This window comes from Monodon monoceros, unplaced genomic scaffold (genome assembly GCF_005190385.1).
Source record: "Monodon monoceros isolate NGI ecotype Baffin Bay Population unplaced genomic scaffold, NGI_Narwhal_1 Super_Scaffold_12, whole genome shotgun sequence".
In the NCBI taxonomy this organism is placed as follows: Eukaryota; Metazoa; Chordata; class Mammalia; order Artiodactyla; family Monodontidae; genus Monodon; species Monodon monoceros.
Genome location: NW_021703768.1, coordinates 147,166,814 through 147,187,934, shown reverse-complemented (window position 1 = coordinate 147,187,934; position 21,121 = coordinate 147,166,814). Strand labels below are relative to the sequence as shown.

The 21,121-nt window shown below is 53.9% G+C and overlaps 1 protein-coding gene across 1 annotated transcript in view; it reads right to left on the bottom strand.

Moving 5' to 3' along the window:
• NEURL1B (neuralized E3 ubiquitin protein ligase 1B) overlaps window positions 1-20,055 on the bottom strand; it is a 37,923-nt gene extending 17,868 nt beyond the window's left edge. Inside the window, exons 1-2 of the mRNA XM_029218406.1 lie at window positions 19,879-20,055; window positions 1,249-1,794 (exon numbers count right to left, since the gene is read on the bottom strand). Of these exons, the coding sequence (XP_029074239.1) occupies window positions 1,249-1,794; window positions 19,879-19,909 (577 nt within the window). The 5' untranslated portion in view covers window positions 19,910-20,055. The remainder of the gene's footprint in view (window positions 1-1,248; window positions 1,795-19,878) is intronic.
• Window positions 20,056-21,121: the final 1,066 nt, after the last annotated feature.

Here is a 21,121-nt window from a genome sequence, read left to right as displayed (position 1 = left end):
TGTGTCCCCTGAGAAACTTGCTCTCCTTTTGTTCCCCCAGAAATGGAGGCTGGGTTGGCTCAGGTGCCACCTGTGACTTCAAGAGCTAAGGTCGCAAACAGAAAGCAGGTCCATGGTTGCCAGGCGCTGGGGGGAGGGAAGGATGGGGAGTGACAGCCCAATGGGTATGGATTTCCCTTTGGAGTGATGAAAACGTCTTGGAACTAAATACAGGTGATGGTTGCCAACTGAATGCCACCGAACTGTACACTTTAAAATGGTACTTTTTTGTCATGTGACCTTTTTTTTTTTTTTAAGCGGTATGCGGGCCTCTCACTGTTGTGGCCTCTCCCGTTGTGGAGCACAGGCTCCGGATGCGCAGGCTCAGCGGCCATGGCTTACGGGCCCAGCCGCTCCGCGGCACGTGGGATCCTCCCGGACCGGGGCACGAACCTGCGTCCCCTGCATCGGCAGGCGGACTCTCAACCACTGCGTCACCAGGGAAACCCTGTCATGTGACTTTTACCTCAATTTTTTAAAAAGTTTAAAGAGAGAGAGAGAGAGAAATAAGGTCTTAAGAGCAGCAGACTTGTAGCCCCATGAGTTCTCACCACCTCCTCTGTTACAGCCAGAGCCACACTTGCCTGCCTGCTTCCCCAGTGGACCTTGAGCCCCTTAACCGTGGGCCTTGATTCGATACATATTGCCGACTGCCTGGGCACTGTAAATACTAGAAGACTAGGCCATATGTTTGACTGCTGTACCAGTAAATGGATTGTGAGTGAATGAATGAGCAAATGAATAAACACGTGTGAGTGAGTGAATATATGAATGAGTGAATGAATGAGTGAGCAAAAGAATACTTGCATGAATGAGTGTGCAAGCAAGTGAACAAGGGAGTGAAAGAATGAGCACAGGAATGAATGAAAGAATGAGTGAATGAGCATGGAACTGAACGAAGGAGCAGGTGAACGAACCTGGGCCTGACCATGGACTCTGGACCACACCCGTGTGGGTTCCAATCCTGGCTTTGCAATGCAAGTCATTTAACCACTGCGTGCCTCAGTTCTCTCATCGGTAAAACGGGGGTGGTAGGTTTTCGCCAGAAAGAAATGAGTTGAAATGTGTCAACTGCTTAGAAGACGCCTGGCAAAGTGAGCCCTCAGTTTTCATGAATGTTACAGAAATACACATTCATGCGCGCGGGGACCCACTGCCTCGTCCAGGCAGCGCCGCCCTATCCCCCTGCCAGCGGGAGCCGCGACCTACCGAGGAGCTGCACCTCGTCGGTGATGCCGTAGACGTCGATGAGCGCCCAGAGAGGGCCGCTCACGGCCACACCGCAGTGGAAGAGCACGGGCTCGCCGTCGTTGACGCTGTAGAAGACACGGCCGTGGCGGTCCGCCCAGTAGGCCAGCACAGTGTCGCGCAGCGCCAGGTTCTCGGGCAGCGCCTTGGCCCAGTAACCAGGCCGCGTGACCAGGTCAGGACAGGCATACTTGGGGATGTCCTGGGCACTCATGAGCGATGGGTCGTGCGCCGTGAAGCCGAAACGCAGCGCCCCACTCCAACCCGGGCGCACGGCCACCAGGCGCAGCCGCACCTGCTCGTATAGCCGGATGGGCCGCTGCGTGAACGTGACCCCGTTGCAGAAGCTGTTGCGCCGCGTGGCCCGGCGCGAGTGGCCGTCCAGCCGCACGTTCTTGCCCTTGGCCTGTGCATGGAAACGCGGCGCTTCGCCCAGGACCGGGCGCCGCTCCGGGCCAGGGCCGCAGCAAGGCCGGGTGGCCAGGAGGCGCGCGGGCGGGCTCGAGTCTGCGGGAAGAGACAGGCAGGAGGGTTAGGCGCCCTCGCAAACTGTTAGGCCCCTCTGAAACTGTTCAGAGCTGTTTCACTCCCAGACAGGCCAACACCGATGAGCTGGTCACAAGAGCCAGGCTGGGGTCAACTGACTTCTCCATCCCCATCAAATCCCTCCACATCTAGAGGCTTCCTCCAAAAGCCGCCTGCGGGCTACAAAGTCCCTCTAAAGGGAACAGCGGCCTTGGATTCTTGGGGAGTAGTGGGGAGTCTTTGGTTGCTTTTCTCTGTGTAATTTTTATTAAAAAACAAGGCAATTTGGGCGCACTCTTGGGATCCCCAGCACATCCTGGAATCTCAGCTCTCTGGCACTTCCTGGCTGTGTGATATGCAGGAGATCCTATCACTTCTCTAGCCTGTTTCCCTGCCTGTAAAATGGGGACATTGTTTAACTCACACAGCTGCTAAATGAACACGTGGATGAAGTTCCTAGAATACTGCCTGGCACAGAGCATGTGGTTAATAAGCAACTAATAACATGATCATAATACTGAGGTTCCAAAGGACACCCAAGCCAGGATTCTGACTTCCCTTCCCCTTTACCCACAGAAGAGGAAGGCATTCTTTATAAGCAAGGCTGGCTTTTCTAGAACATACACCTTTCATAATTCATTTCTATGGGAATTTTGCCCCAAAGGACCTGGAGAATCTTGGGATAGTCTCCTTTCAAAGGATCTGGACACTGGCCACAAACCCAGGTGGCCCCATCTGGAGGTGGGGGCATCATCCTTCCCACCTTTCCTCCTCCATCCCTGGTTACTTACTATGCATTTCCTCATTTAATCCTTATAATAACCGTATGAGGGAAGGACTACCATTATCCCCTTCATGCAGATGAAGACATGGTGTTTCAGAGAGGTTGATTTATTTGCCTGAAGTCACACAGCCGGCTTCACTAAAGGCAGAGCTTCAATTGAAGCCATGTTTGTGTGACCTCCGTCCTGCCTTTTTAGCCATTTTACCTTATTCTCTCTGCTGTTTAGGAATCAACACAGGATGGACAGAAGGGCTGGGCTGTAGACCCCTGACGTAGGAGAGGGATGCAGAGGCCACCTGTTGATTCCTTGTACCCCTAGGCAGGCCTGCTAGGCATTGAACTGGTGGAGGAGGGCTGCAGGCAAAATGCTCAGTCCATTATTCATCCATCCATCCATCCATCCTTCCATCCATCCATCCGTCCTTCCATCCATCCACCCACCCACCCATCCATCCATCCATCCATCCATCCGTCCATCCATCCATCCATCCACCCACCCATCCATCCATCCATCCATCTATCCATCCATCCATCTATCTACCTATCCATCCATCCAACCATCCAACCATGCATGCATCCATCTATCCATTCATTCATCCATCTGTCCATTCATCCATCCGTCTGTCCATCATCCATCCACCCATCCATCCATCTTTTCTGCAGATGCGTCTGCTGGTGTGAAGCACTGAGGGAGCACAGGTGATGATACAATCCTGCCCTTGTGGAGATCTGAGTCTCTCCGTGGAAGAGAAGACACACAGATGAATAGACATGAACATTAGGGACCGATAATAACAATAGAGACCCCATTAGGCATTGGCATTGGGGGACTATTAGGCCCAGAGGAGACCCCAGACTCAGCCAGGGGCCGGAGGGCAGGGGGTTATGTCCACAGAGCCAGGTCTTAAGGGAGTCTACATTCCAGGCAGAGGGAACACTAGGGGCAGAGGTGGGGGAAGCTGGACTTGGAGGGGAGGGTAAGTACTACGGTAGGTGTGACAGAGGGTATCTGAGGTTGGGCAGCCACTGCTTTGCAGGGGTGAGGGGTGAGGGTGCCATCGCATCATAGGGACCAGCCAGGAAGGCCCGGAATGCCAGCCTGGGAGGCTCAGAGTACACACCACGGGGAGAGGGAGCCACTAGGGGCCTCCAGTGGAACAGGCCGGCACTGCCTGTTAGGGAGGGCCCCTAAGGCAGAGAGGAGGGTGGACACAGAGCCAGGCTGTGGGCCATCTCCGGAACCACAAAGATAAGAGTAAGGGACCACTGGACAGCAATTCCGGCAGGACAAAAATCAGACGAGTGGGGGAAATACTGCCCGGGTGTAAACCATCCGGAGAGGCCGCCCAGGACAGCAGAGCCTGCGTTCTCCACGCATGCTGTGGCCTTGTACCAGCCACCCAACCCTGGGCAGCAGTCTCCTCCTGTGTCTAACAGGCCGGATTCTCTCCAAGGTCCCCGCCGCTGGCAACCTCTCCAGGAAACATTAAATAGGACTAGAGATCAAAAGCACCAAAGACCACAAGCCACCGTTATTTGATTACTTTTATCTCAGCTCCCATCACTGTTGTTTTTCCAACCTTACCTCTCAATCAGAGACTTTCTTTACAAAACTGGCTTGGGGACCCTAAGCAACTGTTCCTTCAGAGTGGCCTGGCGATTTCGATGGATGCTGGGGTGTGGAGAGATACTGCTTTGTTACTACAAGGGGATGTTTCCTGCTAAACCAGCTATATGTTAGCATAAAAGGCAGCCAAGTAACCAGCGAAGTTTACGTATTTGTTTAATTTTGATTAGATGATCCAACTTCCTTCAGGGAATGAGGGATAAACACTACTTTTCCCTCCTCTGAGGCCAGAGTCCTGACGTGAGATAAAGAAAACCAGAGCGAAAAAGTCTCTAAGAGGATGTGTTATTTACACAAATTGAAAATGCTCAAAATGAAAGAACAAAAAGCAATCTGCAAATTGTACACCAGCGTCGGCTTTTAGCTCAGCTCAGGGAAAGCAGCTTCTACATGAAACAGAAAACTGTGGCCATGGACCCCACGGGCCTCGGAGAACATCCTAGTTCAGGGACGTCAATGGAAAACCTGAACTTTGTCATTTAAATTACAGCAATAAACACCACAGCCATATTAGAGAAAGTTTGGGAAGAAGGAGAAAATTTCGCCTCTTCTCCCCACATTCACACCTTAACTCACATTGCATTTTTCATGTTGGCCTTTATCCTGCCTGGCCCTTATCCACGGAAGAACCACTGGCTGTGCCCTCACTAGGTGCCATGTCTTGGGCCGGATGTTTCTGAAACAAGGTTGCAGTTAATTCTCAATACAAATCCTCGCCCACAGGATTACTGTCTTTATTTTCCAGGAAAAAAAACTTCCTGCGGCTACAAGGAGATATGAACCCAGCTCTGTCTGACCCCAAACCAGCGCTCTTTCCTCCTGTCCTGACTTTCCTCCATAAGTAGCACAGAAGTACTAAGCATTAAGTAGTACTGAGTACCTTTTCTAACTTCCTTGCAACCAGAGCACACATTTAATTTTGCCTCCTGCCTTTTCTTTCCTAACTCAACATTATATAAAAGGCATCTTTTCCCACATGGCTCCCAAGCATTCACTCTTCTGTTTCACCACTGCAGAATATTCCATTGAGAGCCAAAATGTCCTCTGCTGTTCCCCTCCTGGAGATGACTTCAGCTGTTCCCCCAAATGGCTGAGTCCACGGGCACAGAGGTTCCTGGCTGCTGGTGCCAGGACCAGATTTAAATGGACACCCTGTCACTGGTGAGAAGGTGTCACCTTCTGCCAGGGAGGGGCCCCCAGCCCACACCAGGGACCAGACCCTTTCCTCCCATGCAAGGCAGAGTCTCCACTGGCCTCGTGCGGGTGTGCCTCCCTCTCTCTGGCCAGGAACTCGGTCTAGAGACTCTAAGAACAAGGCAGGGGGAAGGAGTTTCTATGCGGTGGGAACCGAGGAGAGGCTCTGTAGTCTCTTCCTGTGTGTAGGAAGGAGGGGACAGTCCTGGCCCACCCCTCATGGTTAACCAGAGGCTGCTGCAGCCCCTCCAAGACCAGAGGGAAGGGTCTTTCCAGCGTTTAGTCAAGGAAGCAATGCCCCACTCGAAAACGTATGAGTACAGATTTTGGGGGGTGGGTGATGAGTGGCTGTCAGTATTCAGGGAGGAGGGAGCTCTGTTCTGGCTAAACAAATGTTGCCACTGCCAGCCTTGGGCTAGTACTTCGGGAAAGCAGGGGGACATCAGAACTGCTCCGCGGGCTGCTGCTCTGTGATTTACTCACATCAGTGCTTTAGAACGGCCCTCACGGGCTCTGGGTTCGAACCCATGCTTTGCTGCTAATTTGTCTGAGGGGCCTTTGGACAAGTCACCATCTGTGAATAGTGTGTGAATGCAGAGCCTCATCTCAGGCTGCTGGGAGGAGCGATGAGAGCACAGAAAGCTCCCAGCAGGAGTCCCAGCACACGATGGATGTGCACTAAACGTTCATTCCCTCCCCTGCAGGGAATATCAGGTCCAACCCCTGGGAAAGCCCCTCACTCCATCTCTCCCACACTTTTATTTTCTAAATCTCAATGTGAGAGGCGGTTAAAAAGAGCACAGGCTTGGAGTCAGGCAGATGGGGGTTTAAATTCTGGTTTTGTTGTTTCGTAGCTGTGTGATCTTGAGGTACATGCTTAACTTCTCTGCCCCGTCCCCTAACCAGACCTAGAAAACTGGTAAGAGTCATCTCCACCCTGCACGATTCCTCTGAGGACGAATGAGGCCAGCTGGTCAGACTCGGTGTGTGGCACGTAGTAGGTGTTCACTTAACACTGGGTTCCCCCCCCCACCCCCTTTAGTTACCTTATTTAATGTCTTTGCCGAGAAAAGGTTTATTCCTGGGTCGAAGATGGCTACTTGTAGGGTCAGGGGATTATATCCTGCAATGTTTCTCCCATGGAGGGTTGGTAACCTTGGCCAGGAAAGGCCTTTTGAAAACCCCAGGGTCACTTTCCCTGGGTGTCCAAGGACAGAGGCCTATTTTTAAGCCATCCCAGCAGCGTCCCAAATGTGCACTGTGCCACCCCTGAATGATGCCCGCTCATCGCCCCAACCCAGCCTTTCCTTTGATCTAAAAAGAGCCCAAGGAAATGGCATTTACTGCCAGGAGGATGGCAGGAAGCAACGGCTCCAGCTTCTCTGGCTGCCGAGATGACGGCCTCCAGCTTGCTGGCATTCAGCAGATGGCATTCTGGCTGAAATTTTCATCAGATTCCGCTCCACCGGGAAAGGGAATTGCCAACTGCGAGGACAGTCTATTCTATCCCCTCCCTCTCACTAGGGGATTTAACTAGCCTTTTACTGAGCCTTCGTTATGTGCCGGCACAGGCCTTTGTGTATTGAGTTTACATTCTTACAACCCTTCAGGGTAGGTTTTACCACCTTCATTTTCCAGAGGAGGAAACCAAGGCAGCAAAGCTGGGCAGTGGCAGGAGAGGGCCAGGCTCGGGCCCTTCCTCCCATCCCTGTCCCCTCTCCAAGGCGGCCGCCTGTGGCCTTTGGGGGCGGGGGTCGTGTGCCTTGCTAAGCACAGTGACAGCTGTACCGGCCCCTCTCCCACCGAAACACACCCACACTCCACTCACACAATCTGATGTACAACTTCAGGGGCTTTCTGAACCCGCACAACATCCCACCTCAGACTGTGGACCTTCAGTAACAAGTCTCTGTTTCAAGTGACAGAGGTAGGAAGCAACAGGGTGCACGTGTGTGTGCACACGCGGGCTTTAGAGAGGAAAAGGCAAGGCTGGCATTTGGCAAGGCTTCCCGTCACCCAAAGCAGGGCGGGGATATCAGTCTCCTTTGGCAACAGAAAGTAACTTTTCTATTGGTGGGTTTGAAAGTGGATTAGAAAAAAATAACCAAGCCTCCTTCACCTCTGCCAAAAAGGGCAGTGACATGCATCCAGCAGACAGACTCCAGCCTAACAGGACTTTGTTCTCTGTTTCAGAGGCCTGGTCAGCCGGCACCCAGGGTGGAAAGGGGCCAGCCCACACTTGGAAACCGCCACCAGGCTCCTCCCCGCTCCTATTCTCTGCAAACAGAACCTGGTCAGCACAGTGCAGCCGGAAAGGCATAACACTCCAGTCAGCAGCTGCGTGGAGGCCCGGGGGGAGGCCGGAGGTCACGCGACACTGCTCGTTGGGAGAAAAGCCCTCTCCTTCCAGGTCTAAGTGGCAGCCCTCTTGGCTCAAGTGGGCTCAGATGCACTGAGTTCCCAGGGAGTGAGGTCATCCCAACGCCCCTTCCAAGCGTGTTCAGCAGAGTTGGGATTCCCAAGCCGGCTCCGACCCTCTGCTGGGCCCCTCGGTCGAGGTCTCTTCTTGATAAAGGGACCCAGGAAGCTCCAACTTCAGAAGCGCCGGCTCCCAGGGTTAGGACCCCACTGCTGCAGAGGGTGGGGGGGAACGTGCCCTCATTCTTTTTCAAGTACATCACTTCCTCCTTCATCTGACATTTAAGGAGCATCTGCTCCATGCCAGGGCCGCACTGGCTGCAGGGACGCATGCACTGACGAGTCACACACAGTCCCTGACCCCAGAGCTGAGAGACCAGCAGAGGGCATGGACACAAGACACCATGACTGCACAGGGTGGTCAGCACGGAGGGCTGGGGCCATGGGGATGCTTCTCAGAGGGGCCACTCTGCAGTCTGAGAAAGAAATGGCTGGGGGTGGGGCATGATAAAGGATGGGGAACCGTGTTTCAGGCAGAGGGAACAGCACAGGCAAAGGCCTGGAGGTGAGAACAAGCTGAGCGCCCTTGGGGAACTGCAGGGAATAGAGCGTAGGCGGGAAAGGGGAGGGTGGAGAGGGAGTCAGGAGCTACAACACAAAGGGTCTTAAAGGCCTAGCAGAGGAGGCTAAGGTCCTCAAGAAGGCTCTGGGGGCCACTGAAGGGTTTGGAGAAGGGAAAGAGCCTCTGAGGATCCGTCTCTCTGAAAAATGAGATTCAAGTCCTGGGTCTTCCCATAGAAACTGCCCGTTCCTTTCTTCCCTGCCTATCAAAATGATCTGGCACAGCTGGAGCGGGAAAACCAGTCCAGGTTTCAAACGCAGCTTCTAACCGCTGGCACGGTCCTGTCCCTTGGCACCTGCTTCTCCTCCAGGTAGCTTCTGGCAGCTGCCTGCTAAGCCAGCTGATGGGCCAGCTCCCTCCTTCTCTTTGCCCTGATAGCAGCCACTCCCCCAGCCTGGGTGGTGCCCAGAAGCCTGGCTGTTCACTCTCCTCAGCCCTAGATGGGCACCTTCAGGGCCCCTGTCCCAATTTTGAAACAATAGGTCCACTGGCCCTGCTTTTCAGGCTCAAGAGCAGCTGGAAACTCTCCTAGAACACCAACTGTTCTCACCTGTGTGTACCGGGGGCTCACCACACGGCCCATTCACTCATGGCCTCACCCTGCCAGGTGGCTTCCAAGTGAAGAAACTGAGGCCCAGAGAGGCGGACGTCCTGGCCAGAGACCACCCAGCCTGTGAGGCTAGTGCCTGTTTTTGAATCTGGTCCCGTCTGACCCTGAAGGTTGCATCCTTCCTGTTTTATGCCTCATTCCTCCCAAGGTCTCTCGCTTACCCCCTGACCTACAAGAAAAAAGTAGGCTATGTACAAGAGGCATAAGCCACCTTCTGGGACAGAGGTGGAGTGAGGCCCTGGCTTGGTCTCAGAGAGGGGCAGGTGTGGTGGTGGATGTCATCAATCAGCCTGTTTTGAGCAACTCAAAGGCCACAGGTTGGCAGAACTTGGGAGGAACAACAAGCAGCATCTAAAAAAAGGAAAGCAGTGGCAGATTATAGCAGGGGGATGGAACCCCAGAGCCTAATGTCCCCAAGGTTTAAAAGGGGATTGGAGGTGGGGCATGATCAGAGAGGCAGACCTCCCAGGGGGCCATCCGGAGCCTGGGGCTGGCCCTCCACCCACCAGACTTCCTGTGATCCTCCTGACAGTGCTGAAGGAGGTGACTGCTACCAGACCCACTGCTGGTGAGGAAGGGAGGATCAGAGAGGCTGGGAGAGCTGCCCAAGGCCACACAGCCAGGAAGTGGCGGAGTTAGCATTAGAACCATACCAGCCTGGCTCCCAAGGCTAGGAAGAAGATGCTATGGGTGCTTTGGGCTAAGTGTAGAAGTTATCCCTACAGGGAAGGAACAGAGCCTGGCACACAGTAGGTCCTCAACTAAAGTAGATTCCTTCCCTGCCATGTTTGGCTTTGAGGCCCACAGAGAAGTGACTCAAGGGTGCCCCTCCCACTCTCCTTCCTTCTCCAAAGATCCAGCTTTCTTCTCCCTCTCCCCCTCATCTGTCAGACTGGCCTATCTCCAAACGTCTGAGGGCTCCCAAGAGCCACTGAGTATAGATTGAGGATGCCTGCAGGAAGTCTGCATGGGCTTCTGCCCCGACCCAAGAAGTAAAGGATGAATGTTGGAAATGCGAACTCAGGAGTCCTGATAAGAATCTCCATATCATACATCCTAAGCTCTGATGATCTGCGAGTTGTTGGCTCACTGGGGCCTCTCTACATCCTTATGAACCCATTTCCCAGATGAGGACATTAGGCCCAGATGAGGAGGGGATGGCCCAAGGTCATGGTGCAGGCAAACAGCTGGGTCAGGATTTCACTCAGACCTGAATCCAAAGCCATGCACACACTTAACCATTATGTGGAATTGCTTCCCTAGCCAGCCAGCGAGTACTTTAGGAATCTATTGCAGGGATTTGAGAGGTGAGACCCAGCAGGACTATTTGGTCCTATAGCTCCTCTCCTTTTCATCAATTTCAAGAGCACAGATTCCTTGCCTTCAAGGAATCCAAAGTCACCTCTGGCAAAGAGGGTGAGACATGCCCATTTACAGAGCCCCCATCTTATGTTGGCTCAGACTTCTCATGGAGTCTCCTATTTATTCCTCATCACAATCCCATGAGGGGGGTCACCATCATTCTCCCCATCCTAAAGATGGGAAATGAAGGTTCAGAGAGGGGAAGTGACTTGCCCAGGGTCACTTAGCTTACATAGAGAAGAACTGAGGTTTGAACATGAGACTACCTCCAAAACCAGTGCTCTTTCCACCATCTCTCCTGGGATTCCAGCCAAAGACCCCACCTGTCATCCCTGTGTGACCCTTTGCAAGGCTCTTGCCCTCAGAGTCCTGATCTGCCAAATGGGAGGTGGGACATGGTGATTCTGAGCATTCTCGGAATTTATGAGATGGGTGGGCATCTCCTTGGGGAAAAGGAAAGAAAACACGTGCCTGAGGGATACAATTATGATGTAAACAATGTGTAATGTTGAGGATGTAAACAGAACACACTTGTTAATAGCTGTGGGCCTTGTGCCGACTGCCAGTACTGCCCCAGACGCCACCACCCCACCCGTATCCCCAGATGGTTTACTCATTAAAGAACCCTCTCCCCTCTGCCCAGAGGTGATACAAGAGGCCAGCTCTGAGCTGCCCTGAGTCCTGGTAATAAGGAGAATGAAGGGGAAGGGAGGAGAGCGAGCTGGCACTGATATCCAAGAATGGCTGCTGCTCAGAAGTACCTGCTGCTAAGTGTGGAAAGTTGCTGAGGCTGGGAGGTCACAGGGGAGGGAACAGACCCAGAAGGGGGCAGGTGGCTTCATCTTTCTGTGCCTCAGTTTCCTGTTCTGTAAAATGGGGCTAAAGCCTCCCAACATGCAGAACTGGCAGGGGGATTAGAAAAGTGAGAGATTATGAAGGGCCCTCCACGCGTTCAGCAGATGAGCACTGGCTAGCACTTCTTATTAAGACCCCGGGATCAAAAGGCACCTTAATGGACAATTCATCCCGGATCCATCTGATGCTCTAGTTGCCTCTACAATGTCCATGTCAGGTCCCAATTGGGCTAAACACCCACGCCACTCTGGCAAAGGGTACTTTCTCCCCGACTGCCCTCATTCCACTTCCAGATAGCTTCCACAGTTAGAAAGTTCTTCCTTTGACTGAGCTGAAATCTCATGTGATGTCCACACACGTCTGGTCATGTCTGTGTTTGGTCCACAGTACCCTTCCCTATCAAGTCTGCTCCCCTGTCTCATGGATCTGCAGGCAGCTCTCAGGTTCCAAGGGTCCCCAGGCTATGTTGCTGGGGATCCTTTGCCCCTCTGGGGCTGACGTGGCCCTTGCTTTGCTCTCCAGAAAACTCTCAGGACATCAGTCGACCCCTGGCCTGCCTTGAAAGGGGGTTGGAGATCTACACATCAGACTTTGGGAATATCAGCTGGAGTCCCCATAAGCCACCGGGAGAGTGGCCCTACCCTGCCATGCCTAAAGGTGGGATGTGAGATAAACAACTTCAGAAGTAGGTGAACAACTGAAAAGAAATCTGCCAGACAAATCTAAATGCTCACAAGTTTCTGCTCAATACTATGAAGGCTTCCAGGGCAAATGTGAAATGCCCCCCACCTGGCCCCCTGTCTCAACCTGGCAGTCATCCATCCCACATCAACATTGCTTCCTTCTAGCGGGAATCATGTTGGACTACCCAAGCTGTGTGCCCTTAGGCAAGCTACTTTCCCTCTCTGTTCTCTCAATAGTTATATGGGACTAAAAATAGTAGCTCTCTCACAGGGCTTGTCCTGAGGGCTAAATGCAGGTACCTGCTGAGAACAATGTCTGGCACAGCCTGGCTGAGTGATACAAGCTAGTGGTTATTATTATTCTTTTGTGTCTGTCTCCCTTGGGAGCACCAGGCCCAGCAGGGAGCAGGGGCTTGTTTGTCTAGTGAATACATAATCATAACAGGTGCCCCCTGTGAGCACTCACTACCTGTCAGAGGCTTTGCAGGCCTGAGATGCAACATTGCTATCTCCTTTCTGCAAAAAGGGGACTCAGAGCTTAGAGAGGTCAAGTCGTTCGTCTGGATAATAAGGGGCAGAGCTAAGACTCAGACCCAGGGATGGAGGCCCCCAGCCTGTGCCATTACCAACTCTGTTAACAATGACAGCACACCAGGGGGACAGGATGCTCCTGGCCTGCAGGAAAGCCTGGGTGCAGGGTGACAAAGGGCGCTCACCCTGGCCCCAGGCCCTTGCTGACCGACTGGTAGGGGCTGCCTGGAGCTCTGGGTAGCAGCCGGGCTCAGGGGAAAGGATGTGGGTGCATGGTGACACCTGCCAGTGGGGGGTGGGGATGGCCGAGCACGGGCCAGCTTTTACCAGGCAGACACATCAGGAGCCTGAGCCCTAGTCAGGCAGGAGGAAGGGCTGCAGAGCTCCAGTTCACCCCTTCTCCTCCAGGGCAGGATTCCCAGAGGCCACCTCCACCTTTTTAGTTAGAGTCTCCAGGCCTGGGGTGAGATGAGCGGGGTTGGTGGATGGACCTTTTCTATAGGCAGCGTCATTCTGGCTGCTGGGGACAGAGGTGATTCACCTTCCCAGGACAAAGAAGGTAAGAAGGTGTGCCTGCAGGAAGGACAGCTTGTGGGGAGGGGGGACTCAGGAGCTCAGGATGAGGCCAAGGGGCAGCAGCCCCAAGAAGCCCCCGGGGGCAGCACCCCATAGTGATGGGGGAAGGGGCTTTGGGGTCAGGCAGGCTTGGGATCAAATTCTGTTCTGCCACTTCCTAGCTGCCTGACCCAAGGCAGGTCTCATGACCCTTCTGAGCTCAGTTTCCTCATCTGTGAAGTGGGAGACTACTTCTGGAAGGCTCGTCCTGATGGTTTAAAGGGGATGAAACAGAAAAAGGGCCTGGCATGGGGCGGGCGTGCTGCAGCTCTGACCACTCGGCTACACCCCCCAGGTGGGCGCTCACAACCTACCGCACGCTGGGCCCCTTCCTCTTCCCTCTCTGCTTTAAGCTCTCACCACACACCTGGCTTCTGGGCTTCTATTTTAAGCCCTTATAGAGCACCACCAAGTACAGAAAGCCCTTTGGTCCAAAAGAGGACAGAGCTGACTCTTCTTGTCCATGGGGAAGATTAAACAGCCTGTTCTGAGCAGCCTTTGCGGCCCAGCCCAGCAAACACAGCACATCATCCTGGCAGGGAGTGTGGCATCTGAGAAAGCTAAGTCTTCTGACTGCAGGCCGGCCTGCAAGAAACCACTCTTCCTCTGACCTGACCTCTACCCACCGCTTTGACCTCATATTGCCACCCCCACTTGCACTGGGACCCCCGAACTCTGCAGCTCCCCCTTCACATGCCCCGTTCTCCCTCCCCTCAGGCCTTTGCACATCTAACCCTCTGCCTTGAACAGCCTTTCCCATTCCCTTGTGGCTAACTTCTCTGCTTTCCGGTCTCAGCTGGATAGCACCTCCTCCAGGAAGCCTTCCCTGCATCCTCCTCTAGGCTCTCACAGCCCCCTGGGCTTCCCCTCCCCCACTTACCAAACTGCCCTGTCCTTGTTAGTCTCTCCCACTAGACCTGGAAGTTTGGTGAGCCGATGCAAACTGCAAAATGCAACCTGCCAGGCAGATTCTTCTCCTCAGAAATGAGGTGTCTTGGACAGGGCTCAAGGAACCCTTGGGAACTGCTGTCAGTGCTATGAAAGGGATGACTCCCAATCCAGCCCCTCAGCTCAGGGCTCGTGGTCACCTGGGGCAGAGCTTTCAAGGCAGGAAGTGAAGGGCACTTGTCAGCCAGCCCGTCTAGGGACCCCAGGGGCAGGCCTGAGGCCTCTCCTGTCCATGGTGGCAACAATAACCATGACAATGACTGCCCTGGACACTGTGCTAAAGCCTCCGCCCGCTCTGTTCCGTTTAATGTTCACTCCCACCAACTGCAGGGAGCTACGAATCCTCCCCACTTGCAGGGAGGAAACCGAGGCACAGAGAGGGGAGTTCTTGCCCAACATCACTCCACTGGGAAATGGCCGCGCTGAGATTTGAACCCAGGTAGCCTGACTCCAAGATGCATGTCTAGACCCGGACACCAGACCTCCTGCTGCTGTAGACCAGTGAGTGGGCTCACCATAGCCCTTAACCACTGTGACCCATGGAGAGAAATGCATTTGACATTGTGACACGCAACACGCACAGGTGCACGCACACGTGCACAACTGAAGGCAAAGTTTCTGAGGCAAAAATACTCTTCCTGCGTGAATGCACTCGATATTTTATTTTTTATCCTATTCTATGTCATTAGGATTTTTTTTAAAAGGTGGTCGTGCACGACCCACAGTAGACAGACAACAAGGCCAGGCCTTGTTCGGGGTGTTGGGCGTCGGCCCCTCCTTCTTTGAGGCACAGGGTAGCAGCACCTTATGCTCTGCAGTGATATAACCAGTCACGTGACCTGCTCTACTAGAGCATTCTATCCCTCTCCCACCAGTGGCCAGCTCCACGGGGCCCGCCTGTGGCTGTCCATCCCATTCAGGGCGGAACCCCAGGGCTGGCACACGACACATGCCCAACAGATATCAGGTAAGTGAACGAAGGTGCACAGTCAGGAAAATGCAGAGCAGGGCACGCCCCAGGGTCACCCAGCCTGGGCGCACGGCACTTAAGCGGAGATCAGGATGGCTTTGGTGCAACTGAGCTACAGAAGACCCTAAAAGCAGGCAGAAAAAGATGACATTCGAATGGGGGAGGCAGACATTCAGTTGGACTTTCCTTCAGATGTCGCCTTCCCCAGGAAGCCTTCCCTACCCCCCTTTCCTGCCTGGGGAGAGAGAGAGGGAAGGGAGAAGAGGTGGGATAAGAGGGTAAAAGCAGAGCGAGGCCCCAGTTCCTTCTGGCTCCAGGTTCTCCACAGGCAACTTCTCCATGTTTCCTATACATTGGACAGACCCATTCCTCTTCCTCACTTCCACTGATGGATAAGACTGCTCCATCCTTTCCCCCAACGCCCACGCCAGCCCCCAGCATCCTCGCAGGCCCTCACCAAGGAACCTTGACTAGTCAGGGCCCCTGACCATGTGTTGACAGCCTGGTAGGTTTCAGGGCTGTTGGACGAACCACTATCACTTTGAGAGGCTCAGGCTCAGGCCTCTGGCTCAACTGGGAGGCTATAAAAGTGATTCTTCATGACCCAGTGGGAGAGAGGCAGATGGGGCCAGATAAGACGGGCAAGCCCAACCTAACTTTACATTGTGACTGGGTAAAGGAGGAAGAGCCGTGCAGAGAGAGGGGAATGTCACTGCTTGGGTCATCCGTGCAGCCACCGTGATGGCTGTGAGAGTGACAAAGGCTGCTGTCCTCCCTAGAGCTGAGACAGTCCAGATCCAGGGAAAAGAGTGGCTGCCGGGCCCTCGGAGCATTACCGCCCACTGCCAGAGGGCAGCAGATCTGACCCATGTAGGCCCAGTAGCCACACGGTTCCGTATTCAGGTCAAATAAAGAAAGAGGCTCTACAGGGAAGGCACCTGAGTGGCTCAGTAGGAGCAGATGCTTCCAGTCTGGACGTAGCATTTGCAGACTGACCATCTAGGTTAGGAAGATTGGTTCTCCCCCTTATACCGGTGAGCCTTTATCCTTTACCTCTCCAAGCCTCCATCTGCCTCCCTGTAAGATGGGGATAAATATAGCCCCTCTAAAGCGTTGTTACGAGGATCTGAAATAGGTAATGTGGGTAAAGCCCTTGACTCAGGGCTTGGCACAGAGCAGGGTCAACACGCTTCCCTCACTCCAGAGCTCCAGGATACCACTCACTGAACTAACACTAGAAAGGGCCGTTGACTTGGTCAAGCATGGACTGACTTAATGATTAAACCCAACTGACAGTTTGAATTCAGCCTCTTCTCCAACCAGAGCTACGGGTGAGCCCCAGAGGCGTGTGGAGGGAAGGGATTGAAACGTGCTGGTGGGAGAAGGGGGAGAGTTCCTCCTCCCATCCCCCTCCCTGCTGGAATTGTGCCCTCCTCTCCCCCCCACCCCACGCATGTTTACACTTTTCTTTCTTTGCTTTGCAAAACCCAGATTAAGGCTAAAGGAGTGCAGAAAAAAGGACCATGTAGTACATTACAAACAAGACGGACCTGGGTCTGCTAAGCCCAGCTTTACCACTGCCTTACTATGTGAGTTGGGGCAGGTGTCTCAACCTCTCTGTGCCTCAGTCTCCTCATCTGTAAAATGGAGGAGAACGGCACCTTATTTTGCAGGTCTGAACTGCAACTAGAAAGGGAATGGGTAATGCACACAGTAAGAGCATAGCAAATGCAAATTCCCATGCTGAACCCTGCACACTTGTTTATAGGCCATTGATCTGAATTGCTGATGCCCTTTGTGAGGGCCACCAAGGGGCTTTCCCTCAACCGATCATAAAAGGCATTCTTTTCTGGGGGCATTTCCTTACTGTGTACAATAGCATGCCAGGTGTACTCTGGGGTACCCAATAAATGGCATCTGAACCATGGATGTCAGGGGAAGACTGCAGGACTTTGGAACTAAATAAACCTGGATTCAATCCTGGTTCTGCCAACTGGGTGACCCATGTGAAATGGGATGAGTCATTTTACCTCTCTGAGACTTGGTTTCCTTATCTGTAAAATGGAGATGATAATCCCTACCTTGCAGAGCCGTTGCAAGAACTAAATTCATTCGTTCAGCAAATATTTACTGAACATCTCCTATGTCCCAGCCACTGCTCCACATGCTGAATATACCACAGTGAATAAAACAGGCAAAATCCTCCCTGGGGAGACAGACGATAAACAGCTAACTACATGTACAGCATGGCACATGGTGAGCCATGCTAAGAAAAAAACACAAAGCAGGGGAGAGGGAGTGGGAGACGATGGGGGCAGGGGCAATGGCAGGAGTCGCGTGGAGCAGAGACCTGAAAGAAGCAGGGGGAAACCATGTGGAGATCTGGGGTAAGGATGTTCCAGGCAGAGGGATCGGCAAGTGCGGAAGCCTTAAGGAGAAGCATGCTTGGCATATAAATGAAGCCACATATGCAGGAAGCCTGGCATGGAATCCAGGTGCTCGGCAAATGCCAGCTCTCTATTTCAAGTCCCGTAGAAGGAACCCCACGCATGTGTCCTTTTCCTGAGAATGAAAGCACAAGGATTTCTACAGGGCAACACTGAGCCAAGTGTTCTTTCAGCCTAAGATGCAGGCAACATGTGAGCTCCACCGCCAATTTTTGGGCTCCCGCCAGGCACCAGGCTCTGAGCTGGGCAATCAGGGATACAAGATGATCAAGACGTGGGCTCTGTCCTCAGGCAGCCCCAAGGCGAGTAGTAGAGACGGGTGATGACAATGCAAAGTGGTCTGATGAACAAGCAGAGACAAGAAGGTATTTAGGTGGCAGAGCAAAGGTGTGGGTGGTCAGGGAAAGCTTCCTGGAGGAGGTGACAACTGAGCTGGGTTTTGAAAGATGGACTAGACACTGAAAGGATATTCCAGGTGTGGGGAGCATCACGTACTGAGCACAGAGGTGCAAAAAACAGCACAATGTGTGTGAGAAACTAATTACGGGCAGGTCAGAAAACAATAAATGTTTCTTCAGGTTTTTGGCGCCTACAGCCTGATGTGGCACGGGAATGCCAGTTCCATCTCCTTCCTCAAACTCAGTGCAAGCTTCAGCACCAGTGGAGCTTGAATTTTCCACGATTAGCTACTGCCATGAGTGACCGACCTTAACCTCAGGCTCCCAGCGCGGGGTGGCCCTGTCCACAGAGAGAGGGCCGAGTGGGATGGAGACTACATAAATATCCAGCTATATTTAGCCCGCCTAGAGTGCCTCTGTCCCTTCATCTACCCCAAGGCTGACCCACAGGTGGCAGAATGGCTTTTCTACTAGAACAGCATAAACATTTCTTAATTAAGAAATCCCACAAAGGGGCTCATGTCTTTGTGGCTGGGAGGACATCTGCTGCTCTATTTGCCAATAGCCCTAGACACCTCCAGACTGGGTGGTGGGTTCTCCCCATGCCATCCCCATCCCCATGCCGTCAATAGCCTTGGCCATAGGAGGCGTGGCCACTCTCAGGTAAGAGGACCTGGATTCGAATCCCACCTCTGCCACTGATTAACTGGTGACGCTCTGCTGGTGACTTCACCTCTCAGAGGATTTGGTAAATTCTGTGTGCAGTGGCCTGAAAGCTGCCCAGGGGCTTATAAAGTAGAAGGAGGGGCTCCTCTCCTATAAGTGGGCCTTGGGAATGTGGGGCTCAGCATCATCCATTTCAATCCCTTCCAGGGGAAGAAATAATTATTTTTTGATATATAATTATGAAGGAGAGAGCTATATGGGACTGTTAGAGCATAGAGGAGGTGATACCTCCCTCTCCTCCTAAAACCTCACATATGTGTCTCTCACCTTCTGCCTAAAGGCTGCTACAAATGCCCAGCCTTAAGGCAAAATAAAGATTTATTCTAAAGACTTGGCAGGGAGGAGGGTGGGCAGAGAGACATAGGTCCCAATCCAGACCCCCTCCCCACTAGCAACATGGCCTTGGGTGTGTCATTTCGCCTCCACTGAAACTCAATTTCTTCATTATAAAATTGGAATACACACCTTTACCGTGAAGCTTCTTTGCATATTGCGCTGGGGTAGGCAAAGTGCCAGACACTGAGCCTCCAAGTCTTTGAGCAGCGCTGATCTATTCCCACAATTATCAGGTATTTTCTAGCAAGGCCTCCTCTGTCTTCACACCCCCACCTCCTTCCAGCTCTGGATCCCCTTACTCTGGCTCCGGAAATTCTGGGGCGGTGTTAACTAGGGGGCGATGCGCTCGACAGCGGCGACTGCAAGGGGCTAGAGAGCTCCCAGCTGAGCAGACACCAGAGGGGGGCGCAGCCAGGGTGCGCGTGGGAACGTGGCCAAACCAAGGCAGCATGTACCGCGGGGGCGCTGAGCGGCTGGTAACTGAGGTACCCCTGTGAGCACCCCCCCCACCCCTAACTCTCAGCCGCTGCAGTCTCGGCACAACGGGCGGCTTTTGGCCGTCGGAAGCCCTGCGGAGCCTGGTTCCATTCACCCCCCTGGAGCGTCCCGGGCTCCTTCATCAGCGCCCTTGGGCTGGAACAAAGCCAAGGGGTCGCGCAGCATCGTCCCAACGGCCCCTTCGTGCATCTGGCCAAAGCCGGGAGAAAGAGCACCGGGGTCCCCAAGGTAACCAGGACGCGGTACCCGCCCTCCCAGAGCGCAAAGCTCAGCCGCTCCGCGCGCGCTGAGCCGGGAGTCGGGAAGCACCAGAGATTCCAGCCCGCCGCGCCCGCCGAGGGCTCCAAGGGTAGGTGGGGTGGCTCTCCGGAAGTCACCCAGAGGGTCCCCCGAGGAGAGAAGAACCTCAGCGCCCGCCTCCCGGAGGGGCTCCCCGGCGTACCTGGCAGGGTCCTGTGCACAGTGTTGCCCATAGCTGCGTCGGGGCGCGGCGTTGGCGGTGGCGCGCTCGGGACGCACGGAGGCTAAATACGCGGTGGGCCGGGAACCCGGGCCGGGGTCGGGCTCGGGCTCCGGGGCATCGCGGCTGCACTGGCGAGCCGGCGGGCTGCAGCTGGGGAGGGTGCGGTGAGGGAAGCAGCGGCGGGAGGAGGAGGCGGAGCCACCGGCCGGGGCCTGCCGGCTCCGCCCCCGCCTCCCGCCGCCTCCAACCACGCGGAGAGGGGCGGGGCCGCGGCCGCAGCATCTTTTGAAAGTTTGCACCGGGAGGCGGGAGGGGAACGGCCGAGCCTCCCGCCCTCGCGGCTCCCGCGCCCGGGGCAGGAAGGCGCGTTGGGCAGCTGGGTGCCCTCAGGGTGCCAGGCTCGTTAGCCTGCTGACCTTTCTGTCATTAATCGCAACACTTTAAGAAGGCCTACTGTGTGCCAGGCGCTGGGCCACAGGGGGCCAAGCCCTCGCCCTGCGGAGCTTCTATGCGGGGTGTCGAAGGTGCGGGGGTAGGGGTGGGGGATGAGGAGGTCCGGGACGGAAACACAAGCACAAGGTCACCTCGGACAGTGTAAAGGGCTTGAAAACAGTTCAGCCAGGGTGATGGGTTGGGGTGGGATCTCGTGCCTACAAGTAGGAGAAACCTAGGCAGTGTCCAAAGGTTGGGAGGAGGGAACATATATTCATCAATTCACTCACTCGCTCATTCATTAAAATATTTATTGAGCACATCCTATGTGCCACAGGCTGTGCCGGGCACTGTAGATACAGACAAGCCATGCTAGTCTGGTGGTGAAGACAGAAATAGCAAGCAATTAAGATCACATAATATAATGATCAAAGCCAGGAGGAAAATAAAACAAGATTAAGACTGATGGGGTAACTCTGCGGGGCTCAGGGAGAACCTGGGGGCGTGTCAGCTCCATCTGATGCACAGCAAAGAATCGGCATGGGAAGAGCTGGAGACAGTGTCTCTGGCAGAGGGAGTAACAGGCATTCCTTATTCATTCATTCACCCCACAGATCTCAGTACCTCTCCTGTGCAGGAACCCAGACCACACTCAGTGGGGCATGAAGCCTGCTAACCTCTGCCTTCATTGGGCTCCATTTTTCAGATCAGAACACTGAGGCTTAGGAGGTGAAATGATTTGCCCAAGAAGACCCAATTCCAAACCAGTTTTTTTTTTTCCGTCTTTACT